The sequence below is a fragment of the Herpailurus yagouaroundi genome, unplaced genomic scaffold, assembly GCF_014898765.1.
Source record: "Herpailurus yagouaroundi ecotype Mexico unplaced genomic scaffold, PumYag 163, whole genome shotgun sequence".
Lineage (NCBI taxonomy): Eukaryota > Metazoa > Chordata > Mammalia > Carnivora > Felidae > Herpailurus > Herpailurus yagouaroundi.
Window position 1 is genome coordinate 39,659,704 of NW_024412404.1, and position 20,295 is coordinate 39,679,998.

Sequence of the window (20,295 nt, forward strand, 5' to 3'; positions counted from 1 at the left end):
AATAGGTAACAGGGGCTGAGGCTTTAGGGGCCAACCCGGGACAGTGGAAAGACTCCTCTTATATTCCAGACTGGGGCAGTGGCCAGGTCAGACCCCAAACCCCTAGTCTCTTCCCTACATATCCTCTGGTCTTTGAACACTTACTGAGGAGAGAGGTTGCCTGTCCTTCCTCACAGGGACACACTGCCCTTCAGGGTCTCCTATTGCTTCATTTCCAGTACAATCAGCAAAAGGCCTTTTGCTCAGTCCCTCAGCTTTGATCTGAGCCTGTTGAATCTCTCAACTTGATCTTTCCTAATCAAGCAGCAACATATACTAACCTGGCTGTCCCACTTGGCAGAATTACTTGACAGTGTGCGGTAAGAAAATCTGGCAAGGCAGCTAGAAGATACAAAAGTACAATATCGGACAGGAAAGCTGCATTCTCCAGGAGGTCTCTCAGCACAAAAGTAGGACTATTGTGCTTCGTATTTGATAATTCCAGGTCAGTACTTGAAACCTGTCATGCTGCCAGAAAGTTCTTTCACAGGGGGTTGTTTTGTATTCCCAAATGGCTATAATTGATACCAGCTTCATCTGAGTTCTATAAAGAAAACATTACTGAGCTACCTTAGATCTGCATTGCTTTTTTTTCCTTTTTTGCATTATCCATTCATTCATTTGGTCATTCAACAAACGCTGGAGTGCAAGTCCAGTGGCGAACAACACAGTGACCTCCCTGCATTCATGGAGTTTAGGTTCTCTCTTATACTCAACCACCCGGGCTGTGTTCCCCTTTGCAAACATGGACAACTCCAGAACAGCTGCTTGGGAAGACACCTTGGAGGTCAGCTAGTCAAAGCTTTTGTTTTACAGATTAAAACTGATGCTGAAAAAGATGTCTGGCTTGTTCAACCAACTAGTAAGTTGCCATGGGGTGCACAGTGGAACCCTGGTCTCTTCCCTTCTCTTGTGTTACTCTTTAAGGCCCATCTGTCTCCAGCAGAGGAGAGAAGCAGAGGGGGATCCTGAGAAGTGACAAGGATATGGGTTTGTGCAGGGGGTGGGGGGTGGGGAGAGTGGTGCAAAACACTGTCTCCTTCCTGTCCCTGGCCTCTGAGCCTACACTCAGGCAGGGGTTTCTTTTCTTGAAAAGAATCCCAGCCTCAACTGGCCTTAGCAGCAGGTTAGGGTCGTGCTCAGTGCTGGTGGTGCTGGCGGTGGTGGGAGGGGAGGGCAGGCCAGGGCACCCGCCTATTGTGGGTCTGGATTGGATGCTTCCACTCATTCATTTCCTTTTAATTAACCCGCATTCCTGGAGGAGAAATATTTATGTTGGCTCCCATAGAGGCAATCCGCAGACTGGAAAGAAGGGGGAAGAAAGCCTGCCTTAGCAAAACAATATCTCTAAAGAGCTCAAGAAGAGAAAATAAGAGAACAAAATGCCATTAAAATAGCCTTCTACCCCCACTGGAGTCAATGAAAACTTCATTTCACATGCTAATCCCCCACTCCGCCCCTTCTCTTCTCACAACACCTTTCCTGAAAGTGTTTGGGAAAAGTCTTCGCAGTCAGTACACAGCTCCCTGCAGCTCAGACTTCTCCTTGTGTTAGTTCAGGGCCCCAAGTGGGGCCCTCGCTCCAGCAGCGGCTTTTTTCTCCCCCCCTTTAATTTAAACAAAGACTTCAGAGTTCATCAACCTCCCACTGAAATTCACAGCTGCTGAACAAACTAATCCCCTCTCCCGGCCTTTCTTCCCTTCAATGGGCTCTTGGCTTCAAAGACACTTTGGGAAAGGACTTTGCTGGGGCTCACACTGCTTCATCAATAGAAGTTAGTGCAAGTATTATCTGAAGAGCAAGTGGCTTTACAAACAAATACTGCCTAACAATCCCTTCCTCCCAAACATACACATCTAGCCCACAGACATGATGGGATCTACAACAGGATTAGAGATAGTACCCCTGGCTTCACACCCAGCCCCTTTGTGCAGCTGAGCTCAGCCCTGAAGTGGTGTGGGGAAAACCCCGAGAGCTGCATGTCAGGCACGGATGGAGATACACACACACACACACACACGGCCACAAATGCTGCGAGGAGAAAGTCTTGCAGCCTAATTCAGTGCCACCCTCCTTTCTTCAACTCTCTTGACTCCCCATCTGTCCCCAAGCCCTTCTCCTGTCTTTCTGGGGTGCGGGAAGCAAGAACAAAGAGGCTAGGAAGAGAGGTAAGGGCAAAACAGGACCCAGAGGAGACAATCATTGGGAGATGACTGAGGAAACCAAATCGAAGCGGCTTTATTGCCCATTGAGTACAACAGTGCTTCAAATGCAAAGTCCAACCATGAAGAGTGCAGCCAGAGGAGGCAGCCCTGAGACGTGTGGGGGCTGAGGAGGAGAAGGGCCTCCAGCCCTTGAGGAACAGTGCCAGAAAAGTCTTGTTAATGTGGCTCCTATTCAAGAAGTGGGCTCATAATCACACAATGGAAGGACCTTGGGCCAGGGCTCAGGCAGGTCAAGTCAGGACCATTCCCTGCAGGCAGAGGTCTCTCTGCTCCTATTTCATAGCCTAAGACAGCTCCCAGCAAAAGACAGTGCACCCCTTCTCCTTTCCACCTGACCTAGCCCACCCTTATGATGCTGGCAGAAGAGAAGGTCCTTGTAAAAAGCATCTAATAAGTTCCTTCTCTGGGTTCTGCTCAGCACCCATGCCTCACATTCATGATTTGTTCAGAAGATGAACAATAGTCAACTCTACCCCAGCCTCTGGGGCTCAGAGGAAAATGGACCCGGAAATAGGAACTCAGAGGCAAGGAGAAGGTAAGGCCAGGCTCTTAACTCACAGAAGGGGAGAAAGAAAAGCCCCACAAGATGGGTACAGCAGAGGTAGACTTGGAGGTAATAATCCTGTTCACCCCCTCAGAAGCCACTTAAACAGAATATCTCTGGGGTTCTTAAAGAGGCCCTGCCCCAGGTCCTGTCAGAGTACAGAGTCAGGGAAGGTGAAGAACCAGCTATATGCTCTGCCTCTGATGCTGCGAGAGCCTTGGGTGGATTCTACAAGGCCAGGCATAAAAGGGTGAAAAGCACCCTGCCAACTTTAGAGGCAAGCTCACAGCATCATATACCTGGCAGCAAGGGAAGAGGGTAGGGAAAAACAAACAGAATCTCTTCCGAAATTCCCCCTTTTCCACAGGGAGGAGGTAAGTAACAGCAGAAGTAGCCTCCTGGCAAGAGAGGCTGCCTGGTTTACGTGTGCAGCTTATGAGCAATGGTGAGGACGGCCTTCAGGACAGGCATGAAGCTGGAGACCTCGCTGAAGCTGCTGCAGCCCACCACCTGGGCATGCACTGCAAGGCCCTGCTCAAAGCTTCCTGCGTCCACACATCGGGCAACCTCATGGAGCCCAGCCAGGACATGAGGCGAGAGCTGTGGAGGGATCGACCCTTAGGTCAGGGAGCCCAACCCAGCCCCTACCCTGGCAGGACGGAAGGGTAAGAGAGGATTAAGTTCTGGAGCCCAGTCCGGGCAAGATGTATGTATTGTGTGGGGGAACCCAGGTCGGTGAGACCTATGGGAGAGGACACTGGGCTCCCTTTGGCCATGGGTGATGGAGGGCAGGGGGCAGAGGTGCACCACGAAGCGTACTTACTGTCCCCTGGCAGAGCTTCTCATATAGACATTCTAGACGTTGGGCTGCCTCATCCAGCTTCCGTTTTGTCTTCTGCAGGGAGGGAAATGGATTCTGACTCCAGCCCCTAAGACTAACACTACACAGGACTATAAAGAATCACAGTATATTAGAGCTGGAATGGCTTAATGCTACTGCTTTCATTTCACAGGAGAGGAAATGAAGGCCCAAAGACGGTAAGTGACTTGCTCAAGCGGACACGGTCGGTGAATGAATGGCAGGTCTCCTACTCCTAGCTTTCACCTACCCTCCAGTGCCCTGGGCTGCCTTTCCAAGAATTAAGCCTCAATGCCTCTGGGCCCTGCTACCGAGAAGCTGGACTCAGACCAGACGAGCCCCATGTCCCCGCATGGATATCAAATAAGTACAAGACACAGGGGCCCAGGGACCATGAGAAAAGAGTCACACAAGGAACTGATGAACAGCTCAGAAATCCTGGGACTAGCTAGTGGTGTGAGGAGAACATCGTGGGGAAGGCTCAGACTTACTAAATCAGCGGCAGACAGGGAGCAGCGTCGTAGAAGCTTGTCAAAGCTAATCTTCAAGGACCGATGCTCTGGGGGCAGCTCCTTCCTTTCCACCTTCTCAGGTGGCCGCTGCTGAAGCTGCTGAGGAAGGAGCAGGGAGACAGGATAGATGGGCAAGATTTCCTTTTCACAGCTGCCCTACAGACTAGTCCTCAGTGACTCAGTGTCACACTTCTCCCGCTGGAGCAGAACAGAGTCGGGGAGAAGGACACCCCCTCTTCTCTGCGGTAAGGACATTTGGTACCTGCCTGCGCCAGTTCCCCAGCGCAGAATCTGCCTCCCTCTTGAGGAAAGAGGCCCATCTTCCATGTTCCCTGCTTTTCTATACCCAAGAAGAGTTGGAAAGCAGAGGGGAACATGCTGCTCCTGTCACCTGCAGGCTGAGTTCTCCTGGTGCTCCTGGGGGAGCATGGCCCACACCAGGGACAGAAGGCTGGGAGTAAAGGACCCCTCGTGGCTCAGAGGTGAGGCTCATAACTGGAGTGGTAATCGGTGCTGGGGGCATAAATGTCTCTGGCAACTAGAGACAGAGAAAGAAAGGCATATGAGTCTAAGCTGAGAGACTTCCTAGGCCCTGGTTTGAGAGACTGACTGGACTTGTGAGTGAGCAAGGGAACAGAATAGTGAGTAGGGAACCAGGAAATAGGGAGACTGGTATCTGCACGCAAGAAGGAAAGAGAAGACAGGTGAGGGGAGAATAATGAGTGGGGAAAGAGACAGGACAGAGTGTGTGACGAAGAAGGGGACTGGGCTGAATTCAGCAAGAATGTAGGTCATTGGTGAATGTATGAGGGATAAGTGGCACGAGATGCATTGACCTTTTTCCTCTGAAGGTTTGTCCTGGGCACTGGGGCATTTTTCAAGGAATCTTGAGGTCCTGCATAGCACAAAGATAGAGGTATTTAGGGGCATGGTCAGGAACGTTGTTAATTTTTAGCCTAAAGGCCAGCAAAATTATTTCAGTTGGAGACTACCACACATCCCTCTGCAGACCAGCCGTACTCTCAGCTGACATTCTCCAACCCAATGGCCCCCAGTTTACTGGCCTGAGGAAAGACTCCTAATAAGGTGGTAGTGGCAAGGGGAGGAGAAGGAGGCAATGATCCAGAAAAGGGAAGCAGTGGAAGGAAGACTGACCTGGGGGAACAGTCGAGAGGCCAGTGGTTGGGAGGGCATTAGAGCATGGAGCACCAGGCCCTCCTGGAGGGTGTGTCACAGGGAAGCTGACAGGAGGGGCTGGGGACTGGAAGCTCATAGGGCTGAGACCTGGGAGTCTCACAGGAAGCAGAGGGAGCTGTTGAGCAGTCTCAGCCAGGGAGGCAGAGCCAGGCTGTATGGTGTCTGGGGGTGCCATGGGTGGAGGTGGACCAGGAGGAGGCCATGTTCCAGGGAACCCCGTGGGGTTAGGAACTTGTGCCTTTTGCTCTCTTAACAGTGGTGGCTCAAATAAAGCTGAAAAGGAAGAGAAACAGGTCATTTGCCACCAAACTTCAATTTGGGAGAGATTCAGATCATATCAGGGAAGAATAAGGCAGCAATAAAATGAACAAACAAACCTAATAATGATAATAATAAAACATTAGTATGTGTGTATGGAGAACTGTCATTTATAAAGTACTTTTAACTATTCCTCAATTGATCCTAAAAATAATTCTGTAGGGTTGAAATGACCAACATAACATCTACTATCATTTTTCAGAAGAAATAGAGTGGCTAAGTCTGTTGCCCATAGATACAAAGCCAGTAAGCAATAGTACTGGGGATTCAGACTTCAAATTCCAAGCTCCTCTCACTACATATTAGGCATTATGCCCCCAAAATCCATGCTGGCCATGCCAACTGTCTTCCTTTGTGCTCTCCCCAGACAAACCTTTACTCACTCACTCACTCACTCACTCACTCACTCACTCACTTACTCACCAGGCCTTACCCCAGGGCCCAAGGGCAAAGGCTGGGCTGCCTGGGGCCCAGGTGACCCGTAGTCACTTATATTATGCATTCTGGAGCTTTGATAAGGGCTAGAATGGGAAGGTGTCAAGGGTGTCACTAGAGGTGTGAAAATCCTTGGCCTTAGAGATGGAGTTGGAACCTGTGAAGAGAAAAAGGGTCATCACTTGGAAAGGAAAAAAAAGCTAAATAATTGAAAATAGAAAAACAATAGAGAATGTGAAGCAAAAAGCTGGCTTTTAAAATGAAAATCAACAGAACTGGTAAGTCTATATAAAAAGTGACAAAGATGGGGGAGGCGCCTGGTGGCTCAGTGGGTTAAGTGTCCGACTTCGGCTCAGGTCATGATCTCACAGTCCGTGAGTTTTAGCCCCACATCGGGCTCTGTGCTGACAGCTCAGAGCTTGGAGCCTGCTTCAGATCCTGTGTCTCCCTCTCTCTCTGCCCCTCCCCTGCTCATGTTCTGTCTCTCTCTGTCTCAAAACTAAATAAAAACATTAAAAAAAAAAGTGACAAAGATGAAGAAATAAGACAATTTCATCAAACTCAGGGATGACACAGGGAATAATACAACAGTCCTTACAGCTGCTAATAAGATAATAGAGGAATACAAATAACAAAGTTACAAGTAACTTTATGTTAATAAATTTGACAACTTAGAAGAAATGAACCAATTCCTCAAGAACCACACTCAGCCAAAATTAAATAGATTACTTGAATAGTCCTAAAACAATTAAAGGAATTTAATTTGTCATTGAAAAGCCCTCCCCCAAATAAATCCTTAGGCCTAGATAATTTTACTGGAGAATTTTACTAAACATTCAAAGAATTAACACAAAGTTTATACAGTCTCTTCCAGAAAATAGAAGAAGGAACATTTCCTAACTCATTTTATGAGGTATTACCCTGAAACCAATGCCAGACAAAGACAGCACAAAATAAAACTATAGGCCAATATTTCTCATGAACTTAGGCACAAAAATCCTCAGCAAAATTTGTACAAATTGAATCTAACAATGAACTATTTTATTTTATTTTAAAGAAAGTAACAGCGTGCAAGCAGGGGAGAAGGGCAGAGGGAGGGAGGGAGGGAGAGGAAGAGAAAGAGAGAGAGAGAGAGAGAGCGAGAGAGAATATCCCAAGTAGGCTCCACACTCAGCACAGAGCCCAATGCAAGGCTCAATCCCACAACCCTGGGACTATGACCCGAGCAGAAATTAATAGTTGGATGCTCAACCAACTGAGCCATCCAGGCACCCCAAACAATGAATATAAAAAACAGTAACATACCACAATCAAATGGAATTTATTCCAGATGATATAAGGCTGGTTCAGTATATTTAAATCCACCATAATCCACCATAACAACAGGCTAACAAAGGAAAATTGTTTAAAATGATAACAGGAAAATATCTGACAAAATTCAACAATCATTCATGACTCAGCACACTAGGAATAGAAGGAAACTTGCACAGACTCATAAAGAGCATCTACAAAAAAACCTACAGCTAACATCATACTTAATGGTGAAAGACTGGATATTTTCCCTTTAAGGTTGGAAAAAATCAAGGATGTTCACTCTCGCTTTTCTAAGTTTAGTACTACAATAAGGCGAGAGAAAGAAATTAAAGCATACAGACTAGAAAAAAATCTATCTCTATCTGCAGACAACATGACTGTCTACGTAGAAAATCTCAAGGGATACACAAAAAACTCCTAGAACTAAGAAATGAGCTCGGGAAACTCACTTCTGAACATTGAAACGTCACAAGATACAAGATTAACACAAAAATATCAACTATATTTCTCTATACCCACAATGAACAAAGGGCAATCAAAATTAAAAATACAATTACCATTTGATTTCAAATTGCTCAAGAGAAATGAAATACTTAGGTTTGAAATGAACAAAACATGTCAGGATCTGTATGATGAAAATGATAAAATGCTGATGGAGATAGCATTAGAGAGATATACCACGTTCACAGGTGAGAAGATTCAACACAGTAAAGATACCAATTCTCCCTACCTTAATCTAGAATTCCTGTCAACATTTCAGCAAGTTTCTTTGTAGACATAGACAAGCTTATTCTAAAACTTAGGTGGAAAGGGTAAGGTCCTAGAATACCCAAAGTAATTTTGAAAAAGAGAAACAAAGTGGGAGGAATTACTCTTCCTCATGCCAAGACTTATACAGAGATAGTATTCAAGACAGAGGGCACTGTCAGAGGGAAAGACACACAGATCAATAGAACAGAATTGAGATCTGAGAAGGAAATCCATATAAATATGCCCAGTTAATTATTTTTAAGTCTATTTATTTTAAGTCTCCCAGCGTAAGCAAGGGAGGGACAGAGAGAGGGAGAGAGAGAAAATCCCAAGTAGGCTTCACACTGCCAGCATGGAGCCCGATGTGGGGCTCAAACTCACGAAACCATGAGATCATGACCTGAGCTGAAACCAAGAGTTGGACGCTTAACCAACTGAGCCCACTCAGGCACTCGCCAGTTAATTTTTGGCAAAGGAGCAAAGTCAATTCAATGGAGTAGAGACAGCCTTCTCAATAAATGATTATGGATATCCATTGGCAAAAAAAAAAAAAAAAAAAAAGAAGCTTCACTATACTTCATGCCACATGCAAAAATTAATTCCAAATGGAACATGGACTTAAATGTAAAACATACGGGGCGCCTGGGTGGCGCAGTCGGTTAAGCGTCCGACTTCAGCCAGGTCACGATCTCGCGGTCCGTGAGTTCGAGCCCCGCGTCAGGCTCTGGGCTGATGGCTCAGAGCCTGGAGCCTGTTTCCGATTCTGTGTCTCCCTCTCTCTCTGCCCCTCCCCCGTTCATGCTCTGTCTCTCTCTGTCCCAAAAATAAATAAACGTTGAAAAAAAAATTTAAATGTAAAACATAAAACTAAAACTTTTAGAAAGAACACAGGAAAACTCTAGAGGACCTTGGACTGGCAAAGAGTTCTCAGACTTGACACAGAGGTCATGATCCATAGAAGGAAAACTATAAACTGGACCTTATAAAATTAAAAATTTTTGCTCTGGGAAGGACCCTGTTTAAAAAATGAAAAGACAAATTCTTACATAGTTACACACACACACACACACACGAATACATATAAAATCGGTGAAATCTGAATCTATGGATTGTATTAATATAAGTTTCTTAGTTTTGATATTGTGCTATAGTCATGTGTGACTAGCATGACGTGGGGTGGGGATGTGCTACATGAAACTTCCCAGTACATTTCTTTGCAACTTCCTGGGAATCTACAATTATTTCAAAATAGAAAGGAGAGTGGAAGAGGGGGAGAGACAGAGAAAGAGAGACAGAGTAGGAGAAGGAAGAGGACAGAGGGGAAAGAAGGGGGAAGGAAGAAAGAAAATTAGGGTGAGAATTGAAGGTGGGACAGGATGAATCATCAGAGCTTCTGCCTAATACCTCTATTCGCAATCTTGCTGGATTTTGTTCCCCAGCCCTTCCAGTAGGCTCCTGGTATAAGTTAACAGCACCCAAACCATCTGGGCACAGTGGCCAGGAACCTGGGAGTTAGTTCCCCAACTTCACGGACTCCTCTAAACCATCACTAATTTCTGCCAATTCTACCTATTAAATATTTTAAAGCTAACCTCACTCTCCAGCTTTAGATCATTTCATTTCCTCATCATTTCTTGCTATTGCCTCCTAGATGCCTCCTTTCTAAACTCATGGCTAGCCATTGCCCTGCATAAGACCATTCAATAGCTCCTGACTGCTATCAATTTCAGGGTCAGGTCTAAGATCTTTAGCACAGAATTCCATGCCCTTCCTGATTTATCGCCTACCTGTTACTCAAACTTCACCTAACCTCACTCCTCTGCCACAAACAACTATTTTGCAGTTTCATTAAAATATTAGTAATTCCTCAAGTGGGCTTTGCTTACTCTCCCTTCAATGCTTTCATACATGCTGTTCCCACTGCTTGAAATAGCCTTCACCAGGGCACCTGGGTGGCTCAGTAGGTTAAGCGTCTGACTCTTGATTTCATGTCAGGTCACGATCTCACCATTTGTGACATCGACCCCCAGGTCAAGCTCTGTCCTGACAGCACAGAGCCTTCTTGGGATTCTCTCTCTCCCTCTGTCTCTGTCTCTCTCCTGCTTGTATGCTCGCTCTCGCTCTCTCTCTCAAAATGAAGAAAAAAAAACTTAAAAAAAAAAGAGTTTTCACTGACCCCTTCCTTTGCCTAAATAACTTAAAAAAAATTTTTTTTAATCTTTATTTATTTTTGAGAGAGAGAGAGAGACAGAGTGTGAATGGGGGAGGAACAGAGAGAGGGAGACACAGAATCCAAAGTGGGCTCCAGGCTCTGAGCTGTCAACACAGAGCCCAACACAGGGCTTGAACTCACAAACTGTGAGATCATGACCGGAGCTGAAGTCAGATGCTTAACTGGCTGAGCCACCCAGGTGCCCCCCCTTGCCTAATAACTTTTAATCTTCAAGATTCAGATCAAACATCATACTCATTCTGAAACATTCCCTAAACTTCCCCTGCTCCCCCCAAAAGTTGCTTTCTTCTGTGGGATCCCATGGCACCTTATCATACCGCAATTATGACATTTATGATTAGGAGCTAATTAGGGGCATGAATCATAGTTTGGCCACCTTTCTGTTCTAAGAACCTAATAGTTGCTCAATAAGCAGTTATTAGAAAAATAACTCGATCTATGCTCTCGTTGGGAATTTTCATCATTTTTGTTCCCTAATATATTCTAACTGCCTAGAACCATGCCTGGTACTTGGTAGACATTTGATAAATATTTTTGAATGATGAACAAACCAGGTCTTACCTGCTGAGAAAACTGGAATCCCAATCTGTAAGATGATGCTTCTTTAGAGTGGGGGGTAGCCCCCACAACAACCCGGGGGAAGGGAAAAGGAGGACACTGTTGGCCCATGACACCAGGCCCCTGGGCATGAAAAAGCCGATCTCTCAGCTGCTGAATTGGTGGCTACAAAAGTTATGACAATGAAGAACTGTGTTAATTAGAATTAAAACAAGCAAATGTCCTCTCTTACAAGCCTGGCCCCATATAGCATTCAAACTTCAGTTTATTTCTACACTTCAGCCACCTTAGATAATTCAAAGGTTCCCAATCCCTGCCAAGCCTCCTTCCTTTCTGTTCCTTCTGCCTAGAATGCTCTACATCTGCTGGTAAGCTACTTCTCTTTGAAGGTCCAGCTCAGCTGTTTTAACCACTGGAAAGCCTTCCTTGATTACTCTGGGCAAAACCAGCCCCTTTCCTGGAGTCCCACAGCACTTAGTATAAGCTTCTGTTGTGACACTGTAAGTTATTGACAACTGATTTCCCCCATGGAACTGTGAGCTTCCTGAGGGACTAGGTATTATCTATCCCAGAACGTCCATGTTTTGCATAGTGCCTGGAACGTGGAAGTGCTCAGCCAGTGGTAGATGACTGAAATGGCTTGCTCTCTCTACATGGCCCCACTCACCTGAGTACAGTCCCTGGGTAGGTAGCTCATGGCAGTGGCCAGGCTGCCCTGGGATGCCAGGAGGTTGGCATACTGAGTGACCCTGTAGGTTGTGGCAGGGCCTGAGCTCACCCCATCAGGACCCCGCAATAGCTCCAAGCTCCTATTCAGGACCATCACCTTCTCCATCAGGTCCTATAGGAACAAAGACAAGACAGTCAGGCCTCTTCAAAGCGCATCCTGCTCTCTAAGCCTAGGCAGTTCACCCAGGGACTTCCCATTATGGGTATGAGGGTACTTGGCCATAGCCAGCTACAGATAGTAGGTGACGATACATCTAGTTAGAGAAGGGCCATTGGTGTTAGCACTAACTTCAACTGGGCCTATCTGGGTCTTAGACTCTTGTACATCTCTGCCTCTTTGTTTGCTCTCTTTACTCTTTACTCTGCTAGTACATCATCAATTTCAGGCTCTGGTATACTACTGTTTCATCTGTGACTTTGTCTTCCTATGAATCTGTGACTCCCACCTTCTCTGGTTACCTGCAAGGTGTCTGGTATAATTTAAATCCACAGAACTTTTCAGAGCAGCTAAGAGAAGGCCCAGGCTCACAATTACTCAGATAGAGAATAAACTCGTATTAACCAAACCTGAAGTGGGAAAAAATTAGGAAGGTTAATACCTAAGCAGCTATTTATTGCTCAGTCTCCCCTGACTGAGAAGGGGGGAGGGAGGTGCTGGCTCATCCCTGGGAGAAGGGCCCTTTTCTCCTCCCTAATATCCCTGATTCCAGCCTGGGGTACACAGAAGACTCGCCTCTGATGTCCCTACACATCCCTACCACTAGCCTCTCCCAAGATCCTGGTATGGAGTGACCAGTGCCCTGTAGAGAAGGAGTACCTGTAGAGCCAGGGGGGATGAAGCCTGGTGGCATTTTGCCCAACACTCCACCAGCTGCTCCACATTCCCTGAGCACACATAACAGAGTCTGGCTTCAGAGGTCAGTGCTCTGCCACCCTCCTGTTCCATGCGCATACCCAGCATGTCTGCAGAGAGATGGAAATTTTTTTAAATTTTTTTTTCACGTTTATTTTTGAGACAGGGAGAGACAGCATGAATGGGGGAGGGTCAGAGAGAGAGGGAGACATAGAATCTGAAACAGGCTCCAGGCTCTGTGCGTCAGCACAGAGCCTGACGTGGGGCTCAAACTCACGGACCGCGAGATCATGACCTGAGCCGAAGTCGGATGCTTAACCGACTGAGCCACCCAGGCGCCCCAAGATGGAAATTTCTTTAATGGCACAGCTTCCCTGTGCTTCTCCTCATTCTGCTGTTTGGAAATAGGTGGAGGACCATGAGCTGTGGGACAAGTGACCACAGTGGCTTTGGACAATACTGAGGCCAACCTTGCTCTACAATAAAGGGCAGAACTCTTGCATCACGATGTGATGAGAAAAAGTAAAACAGAACAACTAATGATCCCTACTGAAAGTAGGAAGATGCACTGTAGTCCTTGCCTCCTGGCTAAACCAGACCTTGGCCCTGACAACATGGCCTAGCCTCCCAGAGCTCAGGCTGCTCCTCTGCCTTCTCCCTCAGTGTGTCCATTAACTCCACGTTGCAGTGACACCACTCCATCCCGAAGCCTAGGGCTACCTACCACAGAGCTCAGGGAATTTCTCTGGCCCTGAGTATGTCAGTAGCAAGGCCAGTGCCTCTCTCCAGTTCTGCAGGCTACAGGTACACACCATATCCTTCCAATTCTTCCGTACAACACAGGCTAGAAGCTGTAGTGGGCAGAGAGCGAAGGAGGCCATCAGCCATCCATCTAGCACAGGCAGCAGGAGTCACACACAGGGACATGCTAAGAAAAGCCACTCGCAAGCAGGTCTCCTCTTAGACCACTGACTAGGGGTTGGGGGTGAGGTAGGGGTGGCTGCAGTTGGAAGAGAGGGATCCCGGCAGATCTTCTGAACGCCAAGGTGTGGGCATCCACCTGACAAAGTCCAAGTAATCCCCTCCCCTCCCCTCCTTCACAGTGGGCAGTTACCGAGGAGATTCTGCTTTTCTTCTTGGCCCAGTAGCACTCCTGTGTTTGCTTTAGCAGATCTGCACCCCCAGCCTGGGCCAGGATGATGGCATCAGCAAAGCGCTCTTCCTTTAGACACAGCTCCACAGCAGGGCCCAGTTCTCCAAGCAGGAGAGCCTGGCTCAGGAGTCCATCAGTGTCTGCAGGCAGAGGCATCCCCTCCATGTGAGTCTGCCCTCAGACCCTAGCTTCCTGTCCCCTGCAGGGCCCACAGTGCACCCCTTCCACCTCTGTACCACTCAGCCTCCCTTGCCCCAAACAAAACTCCCAAGTTTCATTCCTCAACAATAAAATGTAGTGGGCTGTCCTAGAGTGCCAGGTCTGGTGGTAGGTAACTCTCTAAGGATAGGGCTCAAGAGGAAGGAGGGCTTCATGTGGCAGCATCAGAGGTATAGTGTGCGCTCACTCGGCAAGGACAGGGTACAGTCTTTTAAGCAAGGAAACAGAAGGATAGAAAGAAATATCTTGCTAAAAGGCCTTCCAGAGGAAAGGTGCAGCCATGAAAATCCAGAGAGAGCTCTAACCAGTAACAGAACTGCCCAGCTTTTGTGTGGTGGGAAGGAGGCAGGAGATAGGAGGCAGGGGACAAGAAGAAAATATTCTCAAGTCCCAGAACTCTGAGCCCACCTACTCCAACACAGAGGGTTTCTCTCCCTCAGGATCGGGTACCTTCTGTGATGGGGATCTCCCATGGAGTCATACTCTGAGGGACCAGCTCATCAAAGAAGGTTGAGGAGGCAGAAGCTTCCTCTGTGATGTGTTTTGAGGCCTGTACAAGGAAGGACAGAGGTGGGTACTTAGGAAATGAATCCCAAAACAGACAGATGCCTTAGTGACTCTCTCTGGAAGCTCTACTATTTGGCCCTTAATGCGTAAAGCTAAAAGAATAATCAGGTAAGGTTTGGGAAGGGCTCTAATCCATGGTTAAAACATAGCTTCTCTCCCAGCGCAAAAGCTTATGCACTCTGTATCTCACTGCGGTTCTAAAAATATGAGGAGTCTGAAGACTTCTACAGAAGCTGAGCAATTCATGAGAGCAAAGCAAAGGGCCAGGAAGAGGCAGATGCTCTACAGGCAAGTCTCCCGTGCTACCCTAGGTCTGGCTGCCTGGGCTCCTACCACACCTGGCTGCAGAAGACCTGCTGTCTGTTACTGTGATCATCTCCCTCGGACTGAGGGCTCTCACCCAGCCCCAAGTCACTCTTCAGCCACGTGGCCACCTGCAGGGAGAGACCTATGAGCGCCCTCTTCCCGGCACAAGATCAGACATGCATTATGCTTTCTTCCCACCTCCACACCCTACTGCCTAGACTCTCTAAGATCCTGGGGCTTTTCACCTGGGGAAAAGCTGACCTCCAGGAGGTAATATTTTTGTATATGCATTAACGAAGCCCACAAAGAGGTCACTCAAGACAGTTTCCATTGACAGCATTTTCTTCTTCTCTGCCTCAAGTACATGCTTCTGATGTGTGAGCAGCTTACCTTCTTCTGAAGTTCATCTTTACTGTATCCTAATAGTTTTAGAAATTTCACTCTGGAGTCTTGTTCTAAGGTCACCTAAGGAACCACAGAATACACAAGTCTCCATTAAACCAATGTGAATGACCCTCTCCTGCCTAAGCCGGCATACCCTCTAATACAGTTCTTTGTCCTACCAGAGGTGCCCTACTAAGGCTGGCACCATCTCTCCTCTTTTTCTCCCCAGATTTGATCCCGCTGGGCTGGTGGCATGGTGTTAACAAAACCCTCTTCCATTTCTGCATGAGAATGAGACCTCCAGTTGACTTACTAGATCTGTTGGCCTGGTTACCTGATAAGAGTAAAACGTCAGCTATGTTTCTAGGCAACATTGCTTGTGACTGATAAATTGGACTGGAACTATAAACTATAAATAATCTCTGTGGACACCATGCTCTAGTCTGCCCTGATTGCAAGGGCTCTTGTAACTGAAGAGATCTCTTGCAGGGACTCTAGAAACTACATTTTTGGTGTGGGTACAAGAGACATTGGTTCTTGTGGGCATTAGGCTTCTAAGGCAGAGCCACCTCCACAACTGCCTAATTTTTTATCTAATCTCCTTACACCTGAGCTGTCTTCCGGGGAGGTAAAGAGGAGAGCTCTGAACTGCTACATGGCCTGCCACAAGGGCTCCCAAAGAAGACAGCCACAACCTGCTGCCCGGCTGACAAGCTGTGGGTCCTGTCCCACAGCTCTCTGAGACTGATGCCAAGAGAACCTAGAGAGCCTTATGCGTGTCTAAACATCCAGTTGAAAACACAGTTCCTAGTGGAAGCTGCATAGATACAGTAAAAGCCAGATACTGAGGGACAAGCCTTCCTGAAGCCCTACCCTAACCTGAGTTAGATGGCTGGGCCCTTCATTTCCCCTACACAGAACTGTGAATTCTGACTAATATCTTCCTCACAGTGTCTCAGGGCTCCCTCTTTCTCCCACGCTTGTCCTTTAGAAATGTCCAGCCACATTCGGTTTCAGGGCCATCATCACAGACAGCTCTTGGATAGCTTTTCAAACAGACTCCCCTCTGTCCTTGGGCACTGCTGCCTCCTTTGTTTGGAAGAGTAAAGGTTCAACTACTGATGGTGCCTTCTATTCTCTTTCTCACTCCACCATTCATTCCTGGAGCTGTTGCCTGCATTCTGCTTACAACAAAAGCAGCATTTCTTACTCTTTTCTCCCCACATCTTTTTCTAGCTTCACTCTATAGATGATCTTTCTCAAATCCTGTCTCCTTCCCAGATACCTGGTGACTACCATCACAAAGTTCTTCTGTGTCTGAAGCGCAGACCCCAAGCCTTGCTCAGAACCCCGGGCTGGGGTCTGTCCTGTTTTTTGCAATCTTTGCTACGGCCCCAAAGCTTTGAATAATCCTCTCGCTGCCTGCCCAGTCGGTTACTTCTTTTTCTTGCTTTACCTCTCTCCTCTCATCTGCTCACTTCCTTTCACAGGTAGAGCACTCCTGGTGTCATAAGCAGCTTGAAATTTCATTAGCACTGGAACTCGATCCATGCTCCAGAGTAAATTGGGACTTGATCCCTGAGTCTCACCACAACAACTTGCCTTGGGTTAACGGAAATAAACTCAAAGCCTTCTCATGATGCGTTCCCCACTTCCAGCCAATCCTCTTTCCTTCCTTTTCCTTCTCTTCTTCTCTCTTCCCATCACCTTATCTGCCCTTTGGCATGGCATGAAAGCCTTCACCTTGGCCCTGGTAAAGTCTCCAGGACATCAGCAATAGTAGCAAAAAAGGCAAATGTTTTTGTACCCTTTGGCTTCCTTGGCTGCAAGGGATCTCTGAGCCACTGGCAAAAGGTGAAGATTTCGTGTCCAGAGGGTGGGTGTGGCGTTAGGAAAAAGGCTGAGAGGTCAGAGCCTTTGTAATCTAGGTCCCAGTGTGATTGTGCATCTCCTGGAATTTCCCACTTTAGGGAAACACTTTGGAGCAGCCAGCCTTTGGGCTTCCTACCTTCAGGAACTGCCAGAGCATCTTTTCACTTTGTAGTGACGTTAGTTCGATCTTGTTCTGACAATAATTCAGGAGATTTCCTGACCCCAGGGACTCCTGCAGCTCAGCTGACCGCCTCAGAAATTCAGATTCTGTGGTGACTTGACTGACGAAGACTAGGCGGAGGCAAAGCTGTGGCACCTGATGGGCAGGGGTGCTGGGGAGGCCAAAGGTAACCAGCTTTCCCCCAAACTGGTGAGGAAAAACAAGAATGGTAAAAATTAACACCAAGTCTACATCACAGAGAAGGCTATCTATTGGTCAACCCTAGGATAGAAAATCAGTAATAATGCGGGGAGCACCATTCTCCCAGTCACCTGCACTAAACACCTTGGCTTCATCACGGTCTTTATACCCACCACAGCCAAGCAACAGCAGTCTTACCTGTTGCTCAATGTCTCCCATGCAGGTCCCCTCCATCCCACTCCCAGTGCTAGCACATCTAGATGACTGGAATTGGTTGCTAGCCTCTGGGTTTTTCCTCCTCAACCCAAGCCTTAGACTACTGGCCTGTACCTATTGCTACTTAGGGGCTTGTTACGGTTTCACAAGGCCTCAGATGAGGGCTTAAGTACCTCTGCCCATAGCATACAAAATCCTCCAAGATCAGGGCCAGACACTCTAGCCTCTCTCTCCCTCCTCATTTATGTGATCACTCCACATCCCCAAAGGGCCCAGTTTATTCCTGCTTCTGAGCCTTCACCCACCAAAACACCCCCAACTGAGAATCCTTCTCACCAAATTAGGTACCCTACATAAAGCACCTGTCACAAAGCAGAGCTCAGTGAAGTTCCTTTACTCCAGCGGTTCTCTACCTTGGCTGCATATTAAAACCACTTGAGGAGCTATCCAGAGTCATCATCAGGTTGTACTCCCAACAATAAAATCTGAATCCCAGGGGGTGGGACCAGGCATCAGTATATTTTCAAGCTCTTCAGGTTGCAGCCATGGTTGACAACTACTGCTTACTCCCCAACCCTTCACTATTTTCCTAAGACCCCTGCCTTAATGGACTTTTCCCAGCCAAAATTCTCCACTTGACTCTCCTACAGCACAAACCTACACTATAGATTAGTGCTACACAGAACAATTTTAACTTTTTTTTTTTTAATTTATATATGAAATTTATTGTCAAATTGGTTTCCGTACAACACCCAGTGCTCATCCCAAAAGGTGCCCTCCTCAATACCCATCACCCAGAACAATTTTAACTTTTGACTTGTTAATACTTGATAGTTTTACAAAGTGCTTGTATATATGCTTATTTGAGGTTCATGTCAATGCACTAACATATAGCTGAGCAGGTATTACTATCCCTGTTGTACAAATAAGAATACTGAAGTCTTGAGTTAAGTGACTTGCCCAAGGTTACCCAGCTAATAAGTGACCGAGCTATGATAAGAATGCAGACCTCTCCAGAATCATGAAAGCAGCAAGGGAAAAAAAAATCCCTAACCTACAAGGGAAGACAGATCAGGTTTGCAGCAGACCGATCCACAGAAACTTGGCAGGCCAGAAAGGAGTGGCAGGATATATTCAATGTGCTGAATCAGAAAAATATGCAGCCAAGAATTCTTTATCCAGCAAGGCTGTCATTCAAAATAGAAGGAGAGATAAAAAGTTTCCCAGACAAACAAAAATTAAAGGAATTTGTGACCACTAAACCAGCCCTGCAAGAAATTTTAAGGGGGACTCTGTGTGTGTGTGTATATATGTATATATATGTATATGTATATATATATATATATATATACATATATATATATATATATATATATATACATATACATATATACACACACACACTCACTCTAAACGTCAATGGACTCAATGCTCCAATCAAAAGACATAGGGTAACAGAATGGATAAGAAAACAAGATCCATCTATATGCTGTTTACAAGAGACCCACTTTAGACCTAAAGACACCTTCAGATTGAAAATAAGGGGATGGAGAACCACCTATCATGCTAATGGTCAACAAAAGAAAGCCAGAGTAGCCATACTTATATCAGACAATCTAGACTTTAAAATAAAGATTGTATCAAGAGATGCAGAAGGGCATTATATCATACTCAAGGGGTCTATCCACCGAGAGGAGCTAACAATTGTAAACATTTATGTGCCAAATGTGGCAGCTCCCAAATATATAAATCAATTAATCACAAACATAAAGAAACTCATTGATAGTAATACCATAATAGTAGGAGACTTCAACACCCCACTGACAGCAATGGACAGATCATCTAATCAAAAAATCAACAAGGAAACAATGGCTTTGAATGACACACTGGACCAGATGGACTTAACAGATACATTCAGAACATTTCATCCTAAAGCAGCAGAATATACATTCTTCTCCAGTGCACATGGAACGTTCTCCAGAACAGACTATATACTGGGACACAAATCAGCCCTAAGTAAGTACAAAAAGATCGAGATCATACCGTGTATATTTTCAGACCACAACACTATGAAACTCGAAATCAACCACAAGAAAAAATTTGGAAAGGTAACAAATACTTGGAGACTGAAGAACATCCTACTAAAGAATGAATGGGCTAACCAAGAAGTTAAAGAGGAAATTAAAAGTATATGGAAGCCAATGAAAATGATAACACCAACAACCCCAAACCTCTGGGACTCAGCAAAGGTGGTCATAAGAGGAAAGTATATAGCAATCCAGGCCTTCTTAAAGAGGGAAGAAAGATCTCAGATATACAACCTAACCTTATGCCTTAAGGAGCAGGAAAAAGAACAGCAAACGAAACCCAAAACCAGCAGAAGACAGGAAATAATAAAGATTAGAGCAGAAATTAATGCTATTGAAACCAAAAAAAAAGTAGAACAGATTAATGAAACCAGAAGCTGGTTCTTTGAAAGCATTAACAAAATTGATAAACCACTAGCCAGTTTGATCAAAAAGAAAAAGGAAAGGAGCCAAATAAATAAAACCAAGAATGAAAGAAAAGAGATCACAACCAACACAGCAGAAATAAAAACAATAATAAGAGAATATTATGAGCAATTATATGCCAATAAAATGGGCAATCTG

At 46.1% G+C, this 20,295-nt stretch overlaps 1 protein-coding gene across 19 annotated transcripts in view; it reads right to left on the minus strand.

Moving 5' to 3' along the window:
* Nucleotides 1-2,241: 2,241 nt before the first annotated feature.
* Nucleotides 2,242-20,295, minus strand: part of SEC31B (SEC31 homolog B, COPII component) — a 37,414-nt gene continuing 19,360 nt past the window's right edge. For 16 of the 19 annotated variants that reach the window (XM_040486162.1, XM_040486159.1, XM_040486163.1 and 13 more), the window contains 16 exons: nt 17,204-17,434; nt 15,202-15,276; nt 14,844-14,939; nt 14,389-14,488; nt 13,681-13,859; nt 13,291-13,417; nt 12,531-12,676; nt 11,652-11,825; nt 10,988-11,149; nt 6,118-6,286; nt 5,335-5,649; nt 5,016-5,074; nt 4,571-4,717; nt 4,159-4,278; nt 3,632-3,703; nt 2,242-3,408 (listed from right to left, as the gene is read on the minus strand). In XM_040486162.1, coding sequence (XP_040342096.1) covers nt 3,229-3,408; nt 3,632-3,703; nt 4,159-4,278; nt 4,571-4,717; nt 5,016-5,074; nt 5,335-5,649; nt 6,118-6,286; nt 10,988-11,149; nt 11,652-11,825; nt 12,531-12,676; nt 13,291-13,417; nt 13,681-13,859; nt 14,389-14,488; nt 14,844-14,939; nt 15,202-15,276; nt 17,204-17,434 — 2,352 coding nt within the window. In that variant the 3' untranslated portion in view covers nt 2,242-3,228. The remainder of the gene's footprint in view (nt 3,409-3,631; nt 3,704-4,158; nt 4,279-4,570; nt 4,718-5,015; nt 5,075-5,334; nt 5,650-6,117; nt 6,287-10,987; nt 11,150-11,651; nt 11,826-12,530; nt 12,677-13,290; nt 13,418-13,680; nt 13,860-14,388; nt 14,489-14,843; nt 14,940-15,201; nt 15,277-17,203; nt 17,435-20,295) is intronic. The other 3 variants (XM_040486175.1, XM_040486166.1, XM_040486165.1) reach the window with 3 other exon arrangements.